Source organism: Loxodonta africana, chromosome 9 (genome assembly GCF_030014295.1).
Source record: "Loxodonta africana isolate mLoxAfr1 chromosome 9, mLoxAfr1.hap2, whole genome shotgun sequence".
Classification (NCBI taxonomy): Eukaryota; Metazoa; Chordata; class Mammalia; order Proboscidea; family Elephantidae; genus Loxodonta; species Loxodonta africana.
Genome location: NC_087350.1, coordinates 122,003,659 through 122,021,852, shown reverse-complemented (window position 1 = coordinate 122,021,852; position 18,194 = coordinate 122,003,659). Strand labels below are relative to the sequence as shown.

General features: G+C 59.4%; 1 protein-coding gene across 6 annotated transcripts in view; it reads left to right on the top strand.

Annotated features, from left to right (window-relative positions):
- KCNT1 (potassium sodium-activated channel subfamily T member 1) overlaps nt 1–16,317 on the top strand; it is a 107,227-nt gene extending 90,910 nt beyond the window's left edge. For 4 of the 6 annotated variants that reach the window (XM_064290697.1, XM_064290698.1, XM_064290702.1 and 1 more), the window contains 11 exons: nt 296–468; nt 1,057–1,128; nt 1,412–1,546; nt 1,690–1,801; nt 7,666–7,767; nt 8,174–8,257; nt 8,490–8,618; nt 8,923–8,943; nt 9,628–9,955; nt 14,831–14,915; nt 15,025–16,317. In XM_064290697.1, coding sequence (XP_064146767.1) covers nt 296–468; nt 1,057–1,128; nt 1,412–1,546; nt 1,690–1,801; nt 7,666–7,767; nt 8,174–8,257; nt 8,490–8,618; nt 8,923–8,943; nt 9,628–9,955; nt 14,831–14,915; nt 15,025–15,145 — 1,362 coding nt within the window. In that variant the 3' untranslated portion in view covers nt 15,146–16,317. Of the gene's footprint in view, nt 1–295; nt 469–1,056; nt 1,129–1,411; nt 1,547–1,689; nt 1,802–7,665; nt 7,768–8,173; nt 8,258–8,489; nt 8,619–8,922; nt 8,944–9,627; nt 9,956–10,387; nt 11,032–14,830; nt 14,916–15,024 lie in introns of those variants that run through there. The other 2 variants (XM_064290699.1, XM_064290700.1) reach the window with 2 other exon arrangements.
- The last annotated feature ends 1,877 nt before the right edge of the window (nt 16,318–18,194 follow it).

Here is an 18,194-nt window from a genome sequence, read left to right as displayed (position 1 = left end):
CCCTCCCTGGCCCGTGCTGACGTGATTCCCGTCTTGCCCATGCTGGTGGCTCCGCGAGCCCTGGCTCACTTGGAGCAGTGCGTCAGGACAGACACAGCCTTGTTGGCACCATTGGTGCAGCTCCCACAGGGTGGGTGGGAGGTCTGGGTAGTTGCATCCATTTTACTTGTGTCTGTCCTGAGTGTCATGACAGGCTGCCATGCAGTCTCTGTACGGGTGTCATTTGGCTGGGGTCCCTGGGAGTGCAGGGTCACCACGGCCCCTTCCTGGCACGTGACTTGGGGGTCGCCCCCAGGGCTGCAAGCACAACAGCTATGAAGATGCCAAGGCCTACGGGTTCAAGAACAAACTCATCATCGTCTCCGCCGAGACAGCCGGCAATGGGCTTTACAACTTCATTGTGCCGCTGCGGGCCTACTACAGGTCCCGCAAGGAGCTCAACCCCATTGTACTGCTCCTGGATAACAAGTAAGGCCCCTCCCACCAACGTCAGCGCCACTGAACTCACGGCTGTCCTGGCCCAGGCCTGAGTCTGCTGGCCCCACCAAGCAGAGGGGCCATGGAGAACCACCCTGCCCACCCTGGGGTCCCTGGGCCCCCATACCTGTGGCCTCACCTCACCTGGGCCCCATCTGCCCCCACCTTCAGGAAGGCAGCAGGCAGATCCCAGGCTTCTGGCCTGGTCCTTCCTGGTGGTCAGGCTTCTCCCATTTCTCACTGGAGAGCACACCCCATCCTCTAGCTCCCAGGCTCTCCCACGTCTTCCTCCCTTGTCTCATGGTTTCTTGTGCCTCTGTTTGTCTCTCCAAATGGGAGTCCCTGAGGGGCCCATGTGGCTCTCCCCTCCACCAGGAACCTGAGCAGTGCTTTACCCCCAGGGGGCCTGACCTCAGCAGGCCTGTGTTTTCCCTCTGGTAGAACGAAGTATGGCCTCACTGGCCTCTGAAGGCCCCTCGGGCCTGACACAGTGTGCTTCTGGGGATCCAGACCTGCTCTGGTGGGGTGGGGAAGGTAAGCCACAGACGGGGCCCCTCCAGGAGCTGCCATCCCCCCCAGGCCGGACCACCACTTCCTGGAGGCCATCTGCTGTTTCCCTATGGTCTACTACATGGAGGGCTCTGTGGACAAGTAAGGTGCTGAGCTGCGCCCCATGCAGGACCTGGGGGTGGGGGGAGGCCGGGCATTTCTTAGAAGAAGGAGGGCCCTCCACACCTGCCCTCCCCCTCCAAGGTCCTCCTGTGGCAGCAGAGAAGCCCAGGTAGCCCGGAGGGGATGGGAGGCCCAGTGGGGCCCAGGGGATGCACCCCAGGCACAGGCCTGCTTACCCCACACCCACCCTGGCCCAGGGGCAGTTCTGAGGGAGGCGGGGGTGTGGGGACAGCTGGGTCCCCACCGCGCACTTGGTTCCCAGCCTGGACAGCCTGCTGCAGTGTGGTATCATCTACGCGGACAACCTGGTGGTGGTGGACAAGGAGAGCACCATGAGCGCCGAGGAGGACTACATGGCCGATGCCAAGACCATCGTCAACGTGCAGACCATGTTCCGGTGAGCGGGTGGGGAGGGGAGAGGAGGGGTGGGGAGGGGTGAGGAGGAGGGGGTGGGGGCGGGGTGGTGGGCGGGGCATTGGAGAGGGCAGGGCGGGGCGGCAGCGGCACACCCGGCCCCACCTGATCCCCCATCCCCCGCAGGCTCTTCCCCAGCCTCAGCATCACTACCGAGCTCACCCACCCCTCCAACATGCGCTTCATGCAGTTCCGGGCCAAGGACAGCTACTCGCTGGCGCTCTCCAAGCTGGAGAAGGTGCGTGCCGCCCAACACTCAGCCAGGGTCCCTGCGCGCCTACATCTGCCACCTGTGCCTCCAGCTCCTGCGGGGTTCAGAAGGGACTGAGAGGGCTGCAGCCGGGGGGGATGGGCACGCAGGGAGCTCCTGCAGCGGGGGGGACCCAGGGGGGCCCAGGGGCCCAGCGGTTTGGAGGCTTTTGACCGTGTAGCCTGGTGACTCCATGAAGCTCACTCCCTGACTTTCTAAAAGGGCTTTGTCTAGAGCTGGCAGGGTCTCCATGGAGGCCATGGCCGTGTGTCCTGGGACGTGGTGGCCTGCCACCACAGGCAGGGACCCCACAGTACCATTGTTGCCACATCACCTCACCCCATGTTAGGCTGCCCTTGAGTGAGACCGGGGAGCTGGCAAGTTGGCCACATAGGCTCCTCGCCTGTGGCTCTTAGGGACCCCAGCCACTCGATCAGGAACAGGCTGACTCTGGCCACTTTGTGTGAGCCCTGAACTCACCAGCCGGGGCTAAAACTTTGTTGGTGAGCTGACCCCATGAGACCCCTGGGGAAGACCCAGAAAATGCCACCATCACAGCTGGGCCTGACCATCAACACCAGGCAGAAAGGACAAGCACCGGGGCGCCTCGTCACACACAGACACAGTTCATCCTATCCTGAGCCCAGATTCACATGAGAGTGGGGTCCACTGAGCCACGGACTGAGAGCCCCATCAGAATCAGAAGGCGAGTGGACGTGGCCAGGCAGCCCCGAGGATGGCCACGGGGGACATGGAGAAACTCCTGCTTTGGACCAGCAGCCTGGAAGCCTGGGCTCAGGGCCCTTTCTGCCCCCAGGACTGGGCTATGGTGTGCATCATTGCCTCCTGCCCAGCCTGGAGTCTGCCCTGCCTGCATCCACAGGCAGCCCCAGATGCCCAGAGAGTCTGCCCGCCCAGCAGCAGTGTGCTCAGCCTCCGTCCAACCTGAGAAGGGAGGGTAAACACTTGCCTAGCAGCCCTGGAGCTAGGATTCTACATCAGAGCACTTGGGCCAGGTCTGAGGAGGATTCTTGGGACCTGGAAGACGGAATCTGACCCAAGGGTGGACAGGAAGCCGGCCATGGGGTCAGGGTGAGGCTGTGGTCCTGGTAGTGGTCACGGCTTGGATAAGCCCCTGTTCCGCTCCTGGTGACCTCATGTCTCCCCTGCTCGATGAGGCAGGTCTGAAGGAGTTCAGGTCAGCAAACACACAGCAAGCGCACTCCAGGTAACTGTCTTCCAAATTTCTCGGCATAGACAAGTGAGCGCTTCTACTATTGCATCCATTTGTTGAAACATCTCAGTTGATATCCGGCAATCCCTGGAGCCCTGTTTTTCGCCAATGCCTTCAGTGCAGTCTGGACTTCTTCCTTCAATGCCATCGGTTTCTGCCTGATCGTATACTGCCTCCTGAAATGGTTGAACATCGACTAATTCTTTTTGGTACAGTGACTCTGTGTATTCCTTCCATCTTCTTTTGATGCTTCCTGCGTTGTTCAATATTTTGCCTATTAAAAGGGAAAAAAGAAAAACACCGTCGAGTCGATTTTGACTCACAGCAATTTTATAGGACAGGGTAGAACTGCCCCATGTAGGGTTTCCAAGGAGTAGCTGGTAGAATTGAACCACTGACCTTTTGATTAGCAGCCAGACACTTAACCACTGCACCATCATAATCCGTCAGTATTTCAACCTGAGGCTTAAATTTTTTCTTCAGTTCTTTCAGCTTGAGAAATGTCAAGCATGTTCTTCCCTTTAGTTTTCTAACTCCAGGTCTTTGCACATTTCATTGTAATACTTTGTCATCTCTAGCCACCCTTCGAAATCTTCTGTTCAGCTCTTTTATTTCATCATTTCTTCCGTTCTGTTTAGAAGATCTACATTCAAGAACAAGTTCCAGAGTCTCTTCTGACATCCATTTTGTTTTTTTCTTTCTTTCCTGTCTGTTTGATGACCTTTTCCTTTCTTCATGTATGGTGTCCTTGATGTCATCCCACAGCTTGTCTGGTCTTTGGCCATTAGTGTTCAATGTGTCAAATCTGTTCTTGGGATGGTCTCCAAATTCAGGTGGTATTTACTCAAGGCTGCACTTTGGCTCTAATTTTCTTCAGCTTCAACTTGAACTTGCATAGGAGCAATTGACGGTCTGTTCCGCACTTGGCCCCTGGCCTTGTTCTGACTGATAACGCTGAGCTTTTCCATAGTCCCTTTCCACAGATGTAGTCGATTTAATTCCTGTGTGTTCATCTAGCAAGGTCCTTGTGTATGGTCACCATTTTATGTTGTTGAGAAAGGTATGTGCAATGAAGAAGTCGTTGGTCTTGCAAAATTCTGCCATGTGACCTCTGGTGTCGTTTCTGTCACCAAGGCCATATTTTCCAGCTACAGATGCTTCTTCGTTGTTTCCAACTTTTGCATTGCAATTGCCAGTAATTGTCAATGCATCTTGATTGCACATTCAATCCATTTCAGGCTGCAGAAGGTGGTAAAAATCTTTAATCTCTTTATCTTTGGCCTTAGTGGTTGGTGTGTTGTTGTTGTTGTTAGGTGCCATCGAGTTGGTTCCTACTCATACCGACCCCGTGCACAACAGAAGGAAACACTGCCCGGTCCTGTGCCATCCTTACAATCGTTGTCATGCTTGAGCTCATTGTTGCAGCCACTGTGTCAATCCGCCTCGTTCAGGGTCTTCCTCTTTCCCGCTGACCCTGTACTCTGCCAAGCATGATGTCCTTCTCCAGGGGTTGGTGTGTAAATCTGAACAATGGTCGTATTAACTGGTCTTTCTTGTAGGTATGTGGATATTATCCTATTACTGACAGCGTTGTACTTCAGGATAGATCTCAAAATGTTCTTTTTGACAATGAATGAAACACCATTCCTCTTCAATTTGTCATTTCTGGCATAGTAGGCCATGTGATTCTCTGATTCAAAATGGCCAATACCGGTCCATTTCAGCCCAGGAGATAGCAGTTGTAAACAAACACAAACCAAGAAAACCCAAACCACTTCTGTAGAGTTGATTCCCGCTCATGGCAACGTGTGTTACAGAGTAGAACTGCCCCATTTTTCTTGACTGTCGTCTTTATGACAGCAGGTCACCGGGTCTTTCTTCCCCAACACAGCTGGCTGTGTTAGTGGTCGAGCATAAACTGTGTGCACCACCCAGGGAGCTGTAAACAAACACGTTGACATAAAGAAGTGGGGGCCCTAAGGCCACGATGGGCTCAAACAGCAACGATTGTGAGGGTGGCGCAGGACCGGGCAGTGTCTCGTTCTGTTGCACATGAGGTCACTTGATGGCACCTAACAGTAGCGACAAGGGTGTCCCCTAGACGATCTGCTCTAGGATTCCCTGCAGCCCCAGATGGAAGGTCCAGGTGCACACTGCTGCCCCATCTTATCCTGCTGGTCTCCGTGCTCAACGCCTGCCGCGTTCTCCACTGGGCATTTGCAGTAGTTGTAACATGGGCCTCACCCTGAACGGCCTCGCCCACCCGGGTCCCTAGTCTCGGATTGACTCCTGCCTCTGCCTCTCCTCCCTGTCGGCTTTAGCAAGGGCTCACCGTCCCTAAGTAAAGGTGGTTGACATTATTGGTTGTTAGCATGGATTTTGCCTCTCGCCTTCCCACATGCAGCGCCAGTTTTAAATGCAAACCCACGGATGTTTAGCTCGGTGCAGAGCCGCCAAAATCTCACGATTCACATTTTGCAGCCCGGACAGCCTATGATTTTGTTCGCGCCAGAACCCAGGAAAAAGCTCAGCACAAAGCTAGCCTGGCTGTTCATATTTCACTTGTCCACAGGCACTCTCCCTTCAGCTCCCTGAGGAGTGAGGAAGGGCTAAAGGAGAAGGAGCAGTTATCCTGCCGGCCCCCTGTTCCCTCTCCCTCTGTGCCGTCCTTTCCAGGAGGGAGGTTGGCGGCTGCAGGGAAGTGTCCTGGGCGAGAAAGGGCGCAGTGGGGCTCCGTGCTCATCCACTTCTTGGAGCCCCCTTGCCACTTCTCTGCACTTGGAGCAAGTTCTGGTTGCAAGGGACAGCGTGGCCGCTCAGCCAGTTGGCGCCCTGTGCGCTTAGCTTGTGGCACATGCTGACCTTGTACTCACTCTGAGTCCCACCGAACTCCCATGTGGTGTGGTGGGAAGATCAGTGGCCCTCAGAGATGTCCACATCCTAATCCCCCAAACCTGTGATGATGTCATTTTACGTGGCTCTCCTGGGTTGAATTGTGTCCCCCAAAACTGTGTATCAACCTGGCTAGGCCATGATTCCCAGTATCGTGAGGTTGTTGTCCTTTTTGTGATCTGATCTGATTATCCTACGTGTTGTAAATCCTAACCCGTATGACATTCATGAAGCAAGATTAGAGGCAGTTATGTTAATGAGGCAGGACTCAATCTACAGGACTCAGTTGTATCTTGAGTCTATCTCTTCTGAGATATAAAGGAGAGAAGCAAGCAGAGAAGAGAGGAACCTCAGTACCACCAAGCAAGAGGAGCCAGGAGTGCAGTGTGCCCTTTGGGCCTGGAGTCCCTGTCCTGAGAAGCTCCTAGATCAGGGGAAGATTGATGACAAGGACCTTCCCTCAGAGCCGACAGAGACAAAGCCTTTCCCTGGAGCTGGCGCCCTGAATTTGGACTTCTAGCCTCCTGAACTATGAGAGAATAAATTTCTCTTTTTTAACGCCATCCACTTGCAGTATTTCTGTTATAGCAGCACTAGATGACTAAAATAGCGGCAAAAGAGACATTGCAGATGTGCTAAGATAAGGGTCTTGGCGGGGGAGGTTGTCCTGGATTATCTGGGTGCCCAGTGTCATCACAAGGGCCTCATAAGAGGGAGTCAGGAGGGGCAGAGAGAGAGTTGAGGACACTACGCTGCTGGCTTTGAAGATGGAGGAAGGGGCCACGAGCCAAAGAAAATAGGTAGCCTCTTTTTAGCTGCTGTCGAGCTGGCCCCCAACTCATGACGAGCCCACACACAACTGAACGAAGTGCTTCCTGGTCCTGCGCCATCCCCGTGATCGCTTGTAGAGCGGACCTCTGTGATACACAGGGTTTCACTGGCGACTTTGTGAAGGAGACTGCCAGGCCTTTCTTCCCTGTCCGGAAACTGCAGAAACCTGTTCAGCATCATGGCAACACCCAAGCCTTCGCTGACGGACGGGTGGCGGCTGCACATGAGGTGCGTCGCCTGGGACTCGAATCTGGGTCCCACATGGAAGGCGAGAATTCTACCACCGAACCACAGTTGTACATATGGCGGCTTCTAGAAGCTGGACAAGGTAAGGAAGCCGAGCCTTGATTTCAGCCTAGTCTTCCGACTGCCAGACCAGTAAGGTAATAAATTTGGTTTATTTTAAGCCACGAAGTTTGTGGTCATTTGTTACAGTAGCCACAAGAAACCGATACGGTGGGCCCGTGGGAATCGTGGGCCCGTGGGAATCCTGTGCCCATGGTCATCGTGGACGCCATAGGCAGACACAGCTAACAAGCATATCACACGCATGTCCTTTGCTTACGTCACGCTCCATTGTCCCATCGGGCCTCGCTCGCAAAACACAAGTCCAGGGATAAAATTATTAGGGTCACTGAGAATTTGTGGACGGCGGCAGCAGCACTTTGGTGAGCACTGTCGGCCTGGGCGGCTGCCTGGGTCACACACCAGCAGGCCGCTGATTCCTCTTCTTCGCAAATGTGGGCTGCGGCCTGAGTGTCTGTGGGGACGTGGCTGGGAGTTCAGGCCTCCCGCGCCCACCCACACACTGCACACGTGTGCACACGCGGCCCCCTCCCGCCCCGCCTGCTCCACGCAGGGCTGCGGGCTGCAGCTGAGGACCTCTCTCCTGCAGAGGGAGCGCGAGAACGGCTCCAACCTGGCCTTCATGTTCCGCCTGCCCTTCGCCGCAGGCCGCGTCTTCAGCATCAGCATGTTGGACACGCTGCTCTACCAGGTGAGTCAGCACCGGGCCGAGAGGGCTGCGATGCCTGGGGCCCCAGTCTCTCATCTCCCTGGCCAACGTCCGCCCCAGTCTGAGCGATCCTGGGTCCCTGGCTGCAGGGCTGGGAGTGGGTAGCCCTGGAGCAGCAGGGGTCCTCTTCCCTGGAAGGTGCTGTCCTGAGCCCTGCTCCTGGCAGCCTTCGGGGTTCTGGTCCCCTTTGTGACGCAGTGGCACTTGGCAGAGTGCATTCCCAAAACCAGATGGGCCTCCCTGGCGCTGTCCCCAGCCGTGCTTTGCGCGGACCTGGACCAGGTGAGCCGGCAGCCTGAGTGCGAGCTGGAGGCTGTGGGCACCTGGCAGGCACATCTGCAGGAAGGAGCCAGGTGCCCCCTGCCTCACCTGCGCCCCCTCCCCCCAGTCCTTCGTGAAGGACTACATGATCACCATCACCAGGCTGCTGCTGGGCCTGGACACCACGCCGGGATCTGGCTACCTCTGTGCCGTAAGTGCCCGGGCGAATAGGTGGATGGGTGGCAGCCGAAGTTCTGAGGATGGGGTGGTGGGCAGGTGGGTGGGCAGGTGGCAGGCAAGGCCGTGTGTACAGCCAGGCGGGCGGGCAGGCGGCAGCCCAGGCTCTGTGAACAGGCAGCAGCCCAGGTTCTGCGGACCGCCAGGTGGGTGGTTGGGCAGGCGGGCGGGCAGGCGGGCCCAGCTCAGGGAGCCCACACCCCCAGATGAAGATCTCTGAGGACGACCTCTGGATCCACACCTACGGCCGCCTCTTCCAGAAGCTGTGTTCCTCCAGTGCCGAGATCCCCATCGGCATCTACAGGACCGAGTGCCACGTCTTCACCACCTCGGAGGTACGCAGTGCTCAGATGGCACTGCCCCCTGCAGCATCCTTTGCTCCCCCCACCGCCTTGTGGCTTTGGGGCTCAGTTGCCTCCCGCCTTTCCATCGGACTCGGGGGCTGGGTTAGATCCAGGCGCTGGTGTCCTTGAGCCATACTAGTCGCTGCCCCGAGTGGGGGACGGGGCTCAGGCGGCTGGGGGATGCTGCTCAGGGCGTGCTGTGCTGGCGGTGGCGGGGAGAAGGCACGGAAGGTGGGTGCCTGGGGGTGGGGTGGATATCCACCCCAGGCACCCAGATGCCTCCATCTCCTTACAGCCCCACGACTTCAGGGCCCAGGTGAGTGGCCCCCTCCCTTCATGCCTGGACCAGCTTCCTGTCCAACACAAAGCATCTCAGCTTCAGAACAGAAACTCCAGCCAGAGTCCACCCCCCACCCCACCCCTACCCCCCGGCCTGCACCCAGAGGGAAGCGGGCAGGGGCTATGCTCTGGGAAACATAAGGGGCCATGACTGTCACAACTCCTGTATAGTGAGGAAACTGAGGCTTGGAGGGGTAGGGAAGCACCAGGTGCACCTCCCTTCTGGTCCGGTGGGAACACCACATCCAGCCCCCAGGCCTCTAGCTGGGCCCTCCCGCTCAGGAGGGACGTGGGAGGGGGTCCTTGGGTCCCCCAACGTATACACACACCCCCTTCCCTGCACTCTCCCTGGCCCCCCAGGCCTCAGGGAAACATGTGGGAGGAGGCTGCCACCCCCAAGCTGCAGAGGAGAAACTGAGGCCCAGAGGGGGTGGCAAAGCCAGGATGTGCCAGGGCCCAGACCCCAGCTGACTTGCAGAAACACAGGCCTGGAGAGGTTGAGGGGGCCGCCCTGGCCATCCAGTGAGTCATGAAGGGCAGGGTAGACCCAGAGGCCAGGCGGCAGGAGTCAGGTGGAAGCCAGGTGCCCCCCAGCTGGAGAACACAGCATGTGAGCCTAGGGCCCAGGTGTCCTGGAGCCTCACCTGTCCGCCTTGGCCAGTCCCAGATCTCCGTGAACATGGAGGACTGTGAAGACACCCGGGAAGTGAAGCGGCCCTGGGCAGCACAGGCAGGCGGTGGCGGCAGTGCCCATGGCCGCCACTTGGGCGGCAGTGACCAGACAGACCCCCCGCTACTGCGGCACAAGAGCCTGCAGTGGGCGAGGAAGCTGAGCCGCAGGGGCCCCAAGCAGGCAGGCAAGGCGGCAGCGGCGGCCGAGTGGATGGGCCAGCAGCGGCTCAGCCTGTACCAGCGTTCCGAGCGTCAGGAGCTCTCCGAGCTGGTCAAGAACCGCATGAAGCACCTGGGGCTGCCCACCACCGGCTATGGTAAGGGGGCACCCTCGGGACCTGCCCACCTCGGGCTATAGTAAGGGGCACCTGCTGGACACAGCCAGGGCGAGGTGGGTCAGGCTGGAAGCCAGCCGTTGGGAGCGATGCCCTAGGGCCCACCTAGCCTGGCCCAGGCTTCCCCAGCCTCTGGCTGCCCTACTTGTCTGTCTGTCCGTTCGTCTGTCCACCCATGCTCAGAGCCAGCTCCCTCTGCACTCCCAGTGGAGATGGCACAGGACTCCCCTGAGCCCAGAGGGAAGCTCACCCACAGCTCTGGTCCTCAGTTTCCCCACCCGTAAAACTCGTTCGAGCGAGCTGGCCAAGGAGCAGCCCTTCCTGGAGGAGGAGGTTGCGGGGTGGGGTCTGGGCTCCCAAGAAGACAAGGGGCATTGCCTTGACTGGGTACGCCCCCCCGCCCTGTCCTCCCAGCAGCCAAGAGGAGGGCCTGGGGACCATGGTGATCCCCATCAGGGGGCACTTTTCCGTCCATCTGTCCACCCAGCGGGGCCCCACCTGTCATTCTTCGGCACCCACCCATCTATGAGGCTCCAGGATCACCGCCCCCACCACCGCCAAGTTCATTCTCTGTAGCTGGCCTTGACCAAGAGCAGTCCTGGGCACTTCCTGGGGAGAAGCCCCCCTCCCTCCACACATCCTTCTCTGGAGACGCTGCCTCTGTTGACACAGCCTGGTGGGCCTGGCTCCCGGCCCCCTCAGGACTCCTGCTAGGCCCTGCAGCGACGCCCCTGCCTGCCCCCTGCCCTCTGTTCCCTGGGTCAACAGCTTCCAGGCTCTCCAAGTGGGGTCAGGAAGCTCAGGGTTCCCAGGGAGCTGCCTGGGGCCATGGGGGTCTGTGCCATGCTGTACTGTCTGCTGGTCCACACGGGGAGCACCTTTGCTGGGGGGCCCTCAGGGCCAGGAAGGGTGGTGTGAAGGAGACTCAGAGGCCAGGGTTTGGGGGACAGGGTGACCCATGGGTGCCATCCCCAGCCCCCTTTACAGGATCCAGTGTGTGGACACTTGTGGAGGGTGTTCCCTCATGCCCCAACCTTTTTGGGGGGGTTGGCTGCTGTGGCCCCAAGAGGGGGCGCCACCTCTCACCATCCCACGGCGAGCACTGCAGACCGAGGGACCTGGCCACCGCCCGGAGCTGGGCTCTGCACGGCCTTCCGTGGCCCGCAGCCCCTGCTGCCCCAGCTTCCACAGAAGGAGCCACTTCCTTCCGTGACAGCCGCTTTTCCCGAGCCGCACTGCCCTGCCCCGGCTGGATGCCCCGCGTGCTGCAGGCCGCCTCGCCACGCTGCCGCTTGCTGACCTCTCTCTCTCTCTCTCTGTCTCTGTCTGTGCTCTCGTATTCTGTAGAGGACGTAGCAAATTTAACAGCCAGCGATGTCATGAATCGGGTAAACCTGGGATACCTCCAAGGTAATTCTCGCCCTGGGAGTCGAGGCCGACTCCGGACCCGCCGAGGGGCACGCCCACCCTTTGCCACAGGCCCCAGTGCCCGGCCACCAGGCAGGTGGACAGGAGCAGAGACAAGAGGGCCCGGTTTCTAGCCAGGCCTCTCAGGTCAGGCCAGGCCAAGCTTGGCCACAGCACGTGCGCCCAGACGGCGCCGTTGCAGGGATCCTGCCCCTCCTACTTCTCAGTTGTTGGACACCAGCCTGGCCCGAGGAGGCCATGGGACCACTGGCTTCCAGCCCTGAGGTCTGGACACCCTGAGGACCCTTTGTGCTGCTTCATTGTTTGAGAAGCAAAGTCCACTGTCCAAGGGTGGCCCTGACAGGCAGCTGGTCACCCTGGCCCAGAGCCAGCCCTGAGAGGTCCCTGAGCCCACTAGCTCTCGGACAGTCCTAGACAGATGATCCCAAGCTAGGGTCCGACTGTGCAGCTGGGAGAAGCCGGGGCCAGCCCCTGCCCCAAACAGGGTGTAATGATTTGGGTTTTGCACAGCTCTGAGCATCAGGGCACCAGGCCCTCAGGGGTGCCCTGGTGGGCGGAGCTTGGTGGCCACACCAGCCATGGCTCTAGGGGGGTTCTTCTCCTGACAACCCAGAGTTCATCTGCATGCTCAGGGCTGGCTGGCACCCCCTTTCTTCCAAGAAGGTGCCCACAGCCTCAGCCATGCCTTAAACTCCTGGAGATTCAGACAGGGTCTGGGCTCCGACCCCCAGCTTCTAGAACGCTTTGCTTTTGCGAGGGCTCAGGAGGAGCCTAGAGCCTGAACCCCAAGCCAACTCTGGGTGCAGCCTACCAGGTGCAGCCCCTCCATGCAGGGGCTGGGGAGGCATTAGCAGGGGCAGAGCCCTGGTGGGGGCAGACCAAGGTCTGGAATGGAAGCTGTGGTCCGCAGGTCCAACAGAGGCCCCTGGGCCCCATGGATCTCAGGTCTGGGGGCCAGAGCCTCGTGGGTCCAGGAGACAGTGTTGGCAGCCCTGCTGCCTCTGCTTTTCTCTGTTCTGCATCTACGCGGGGGCTCTTGGGGCTGCCTGCTGCCCTGCTGCGCGGCCAGGCTGGGGCACAAAACCCACAGCCCAGAGCCATCGCTGCTGCGGGTGGCAACTTCTGTGAGTGAGCACCTGCCCACTGCACCCCTCCCGCTGCACCCCGCTGCACCCTAGGCTCATACGCAGGGAGAGGCCTGCACCCTCGGGGACACCACACTCACTCTTGGGCACATGCTGAGTGCCGCCTGTGTGCCCTTGTGCCTGTGCTCTGTGCCCAGGGCGGGCAGACACTTCCCACCCCCTGCACCCACCATCGCGAGAGGTTCTAGGACCACGACCTAAAACAAGAGAGCCACGCCCACCCCGCAGACCCTTGGGGCAACCCCTCATCTGGGCTGCAGGGCCCACACAGCATGCCAGCCCGGCTGCACGCAGATGAGCAAGGAGCCAGTCTGGTCGGGCCACAGCTAGGGCCTGGCTTTAGGGTGCAACATGCTCCAGTCGCCCCCGGTTCTGGAGAAGGCATAGGGACTCCCATAGGTGCTCAGAGACCCCTGTATGATAGCGTCCCGCCCAGGGGCCATGGAGGGCTGGGGTCCAGAGTGCCTGGTCCACACAATGAGAAAGGGGGCAGGAGGCCCCTGGTGTGGGCGGAGAGTCGGGGCAGAGGAATTGGAGTGGTCCCCGAGGGCCCCGGGGTGAGGTGGCCACACCCTGGGGCACTTAGCAGAAGAGCCGAGGCTACCACCCAGGCCTGCGTGTGACCCTGATGACACTAACCCAGGCCAGTGCCACCTCTGTGCCTGCCCTGGGGACTTCAGGGTGGCACCGCACCACGACCCTCCCCACCCCCCAGTGCCTGACACCCCCAGGCCCATGTGGCTCCAGGCCTGGCTCCATCCAGCATCAGCTCACCCAGTCCCAGAAAATGCCCTGGTTGTCCCAGAAAGACAGGTGGAAGCCCCAGGGGACTAGGCCAGGGGGGGACGGGTGCTTCAGAGGACAAACGGGCAGAATGAGCCAGGGCTGCTGGGCACACAGGGGCTGCCCCACCCACTGGAGAAGACACACCAGAGACTCTGACTACCTGAGATTCTGGGCTCAGGGTCCCCAAGAGCTGCCTGCCTCTCCCCACCCAGCCTGCGGCCACCAGGCCATCTGCCACCTCCTGTCCTCCATCTGCTCCACACAGAAATGCGTGCTGGCCTCGGGCTGGGTGGGGTACCATGCACAGCCCCCCGCACAGCGGATAGCATGAGCAGCCCTGGGCTGGGGGGCTGCAGCTTCCAGGGAAGGGAGGGGGCACCCAGCCTAGGGTTTGAGAAAAGAGCAAAGATGGCATCAGGCAGAAGGCCTGGCACTCAGGGTCTCAGGCAGGCAAAGGAGCAGGGGATGAATGTCCCCGTCCCACGACAAGAGTGACCCGCCAAGGGCGCACGACAGAGCGGGTCCCCGGGCTGGAGGTGCCCACATCGCCCCGTCAGCCTCGCCCCTGCCTCTCTGAAGGCATGGTGTGTGTACGCCGTGGTATGGCTGCGTGGCACGGCTCCTGAATCCATCCTCAGATTCTGCCTCTGAACCTGTGAGTTCAGAGAAACAGGCGGCAGCGCCAGGCCTACCAACTGTTCCTCGTTTCGCACAGAATTTGTTTCCCTTCTCAGCGGCCGCCAGGGTCCAGCCGTCCCAGGCAGATCACTGGAGTCCTGGAACACCTGTTCCAGTGCCTGGGTGGTCCTGTGGCACTCAGAGGCTTCAGAATCCATTCTCACCGGGCAGTGGCATCCTCAAGGCCACCTGTGAGCCGTCACACACCCGCGGGCAGGGCCTCCACTCCTGGTGGGAATGAGGCCCGTGGGTGCCCTGGGTGGTCCATGGGTTCCTTGGGCTGATGGTTGTGGGGAGCAGGTTTTAGAAACAGGGAAGTGAATCCAAAGCAATGGGTCAGTGGGTTGAGCAAGCCAGCAGGGTGGCCTGTGCCCCGTGCCCCCCACCCCCAGGGACGGGTCAGGCCTAGAAGGGCACAGAGGGGAGGGAGGGAGGCCAGGTCAAGTGTGGATGCAGGGCCGTGTGCAGGGTCTGTGCAGGTACGCTCAGGTGTGTGCAGGTATGCTCGGGTGCCTCTGCCAGGGGCTGCTGTGTCCGAAGGATGCCCCCTGATCCTGACTGCTTGGGCTGAGGGCGGTGCCAGCGCCTGCTGCCCCTAATGACTGACGCCTGTCCATGTAGGACAGGAGCTGGGACAGGTATTTATCTGCCAGGGAGATCAGGCCCCGGCTGGGTGTGCTGGGGTGAGGGGCGCCGGCAGAATGGCCAACAAAGGCTGAGAGGTCTGCAGCTGGTCGCAGAGCCCCATGCCCCGGGCCCCCACGTCTGCAGAGCCAGGGTGGGCTGAGTCTGACTGCCCGCTGGGCCTGTCTCTTTGCAGACGAGATGAATGACCAGCAGAACACTCTGTCCTACGTCCTCATCAACCCACCGCCCGACACGAGGCTGGAGCCCAACGACATCGTGTAAGTGCGCGCTGCATCCCCATGGCGGGAGACCACCAGGCCTGCCGAGCGCCGGCCACCGGGGAGGATGGCTGGGTACCAGCCTCCAGGTCCACTTCTCCTCCTGCAGGTATCTCATCCGTTCCGATCCCCTAGCCCACGTGGCCGGCAGCTCACAGGCTCGGAAGAGCAGCTACAGCCACAAGTTGGCATCTTGCAACCCTGAGACGCGCGACGAGACGCAACTCTGAGTGACCAGCCTGCATGGAGACCTGCCACTGCACGGGGGACCAGATGCTGTGCTATGCCCGGGTCCGGAGGATGGCGGGATCATGCACAGATGCTGGGCGAAGGCCTGGCCCAGAGCAACCCCATGCCCACGGCTGCTCCAAATCCTAACAAGAAAGGAGTGCCACGGGGTGGGGGACCAACTGCCTGGGGCACCACTGCGAGCTGCCAGAAGCATTTTTAAACTTGTTTTTACAACTCTGTACAACCTATGTATCTTTGCACACATGTACCGCAACTCGTGACCCATCCTGGCTGATCAGAAAGACCCTGGGGCGAAGCCAGGAGAGTCAGGCCTGGACACTGCCCCGTCCACTCAGCTTCGTGTGGCTGTGGGTGCATCGGGAGGCGCCCAACCTGGCACCAAGGAGGTCAGAGGCCAGGGCCCCCACACATACCCAGAGTGCCCATCCTGACCGGAGGAGCAGAGTCGCATTGTTTTCACCACCCGCGTCCACGATTCTTCCCTGGGGCTGTGATGGGGAGCCTGGGAAGCAGAGCCCCCCGGAGAGTTGCTGACTGGTGCCGGGCGCCCACAGTGCACCAGGCTGCTGTGGTCACTGTTCTCTACCCTCCCGGCCCCGGGTGCATTGTTGTGAGCGTGGCCCCTCAGGGCTCACCTCCCCGGGATCCAGGGGAGCCCCTGGCTTAGACTGTCCTGAACCCCTTCCAAAAGGAGGTAGAAAGCAAAGGAGGGTTTTCGAAGCCTGGCCAGGGGCCCTCACTGACCCCAGAGACAAAGGAGGAGACCATGAGGGGCCCTGGAGAAGGGCTGTGTGGGGGAGGGGCAGGCTGCAGGGAGGTGGGGGCTTAGGGGAGCCACCTCGCCTGTGGACTGACAGCCCTGACTCCCCAAAAGAAGCCAGAGACGATGTTCCCCTCCATCCCTCCATTTCTACATGAACTTTTCCGGCTGTGGCGTTCTGCGGGGCCTTGGTAGGAGGACCGTGCAAACCCGTCGTCTAGACGCCCCCTCGAAGCACAATTCTGGCGCCTGCGGCCATCTGCCACCGGGGCACCCTCTCCCCAGAGGAGGATTGGATTCTGGGGGGCTGGGGGTGATCAGGCCTGCCCGCGGCCTCTGTTACTGGTTTTATACAGTCAGTGCTGGAAACTTCTATTAAATGGATGCATTCTGTAGTCACCAGGAGAAGCCGCAGACCTCTCTGCTTGGCGCTCAGGAGCCAGGGCCCTTGGAACACCCTGGCTTGTCCGTCCCAGCCTCCCAGTTTAAGGGGTCAGAAGGGCCCTGGAGATGGGGTTTACCCTGGGGGTGGGTAGGCCGGGAAGCAGTACGGGGGTGTGGGGGTACATCAAGGAGGAAGTGGGTGTGGTCACGGGCCTTCACCTCCGGCTTGGGCTACTAGGCCTGAAGGAGAAAGGGTCCCACTGGAGGCTCCCTGTCCTGCCCAGAGGACAGGGGGTTCAGGCCCAAGCGGAGGCCTAAGCTCCCCCTCCCCTTGAGCCCTCCCCCCTCCCCTGCTGCTCCACCCTTCAGCTCCCCTCCCCCACCCCTATCCTGTCCTCCCCCACCATTCCCTCCCCAGCACCCCCCTGGAGGGCAAACCTGGGGGCGAGGGCTGGAAACCCCGCAGGTCTGTATATGGGCTGGGAGGGGGTGGTTACGCTGCACGGGGCCTCAGAAACTTGCGAGCTCTCAGCACCTCTCGGGTTGTTCTAGGTTCATTTGTCCCTCCCACAGGCCTGCAGGATGGTTGTGCCAGAGAAGCCCCCCAGCCTTCTGGAGAGCAAGGCCCCTCCCCACCCAGGCCCCAGTTGGCCCTCGAAGGGAGTGCTCAGGCACGCTCAGCTGCTGAGTGACCCCGAGAAGGAGCCAGACAGAGCCTCAGAACCCGGGGTCCAGAGCTACCACTGCTTCCAAGGGGCTAAAGAAGAATTTTTCTTTTAATTTTTAAAATTTCGTGGTGGGATTTTTAAGCACACAAAATTGATGAGAAGCATTTAATTTTCCTTTTTTTTTGCTTATTCTTTATTCCGTTAAGGTGGAAAATTACATTATTTTTTCTATTTATTTTTTATTGTGCTTTAGATGAAGGTTTACGGAGCAAATTAGTTTTCCATTAAGCAATTAATACACATATTGTTTTGCGACACTGGTTGCCAACCACGACATGTCAGCACTCTCCCCTTCTCGACTTTAGGTTCCCCAATACCAGCTTTCCTGTCCCTGCCTGCCTTCTCGACCGTCCTCGCCCTGGGCTGGTGCGCCCATCTGGCCTCATTTTGTTTTATGGGCCTAATCTTTGGCTGGAGGGTGAGCCTCAGGGGCAACTTCAGTACCGAGTTAGAAGGGTGTCCAGGGGCCATTTTCCTTATTCTGAATTTATCTAACAGGTAACCATGACAGCAACGCTGTGTGGTGTGAGGGCAGCTCAAGGGTGCGTGATGGGATAAAGCGCTATTACGGGATGGGTGGGGACCGGAAACACGCTAATGGGAGGCACCTGCACAGAGCACAGCCGGGCAGTGATCTTGCTCCTTGGAAGACGCGTAGGTTAGTTCTAAGTATGTATGGGAAACTCTAGGGCAACCGCTAAAAAATTTTAAAAAGAAGCGTAATTGATATACTAAGAGAGGGAACTCAGAATCAGCCAAAACGCTCACTTAAAATCAGAGACGGCAGAAGGAGCACAGTCACAAACCCGGAGTATTAGCTGACTGTGTCAGTGGTCACGGTGGCTGTGGACCGCCTACGTGCATCCATCCAAGGGCACAGCTGGGCAGCTCCGAAGAAAAACGAGCCCAAGGAGTGAGCAGATGGCAGAGCCGGACCTTCTCAGCCTCCCCTCCTGCCTCTTTCACCATTTTGGTGGGAGAATTGTGACTCAAGCCCCAGGCATCGCGTGATTTTATCACAAGTCCTCCCGTTGGCCTCTTCACCACAGCCCCTTGGGCACAAAGCCCTCATGTGGACCCTGGTTCCTGTCAAGGCTTCCACAGTCTCAAAGGTGCCTTTCCCTGGGGTGAGTTCATTGGGATTCTCAGAAGCTG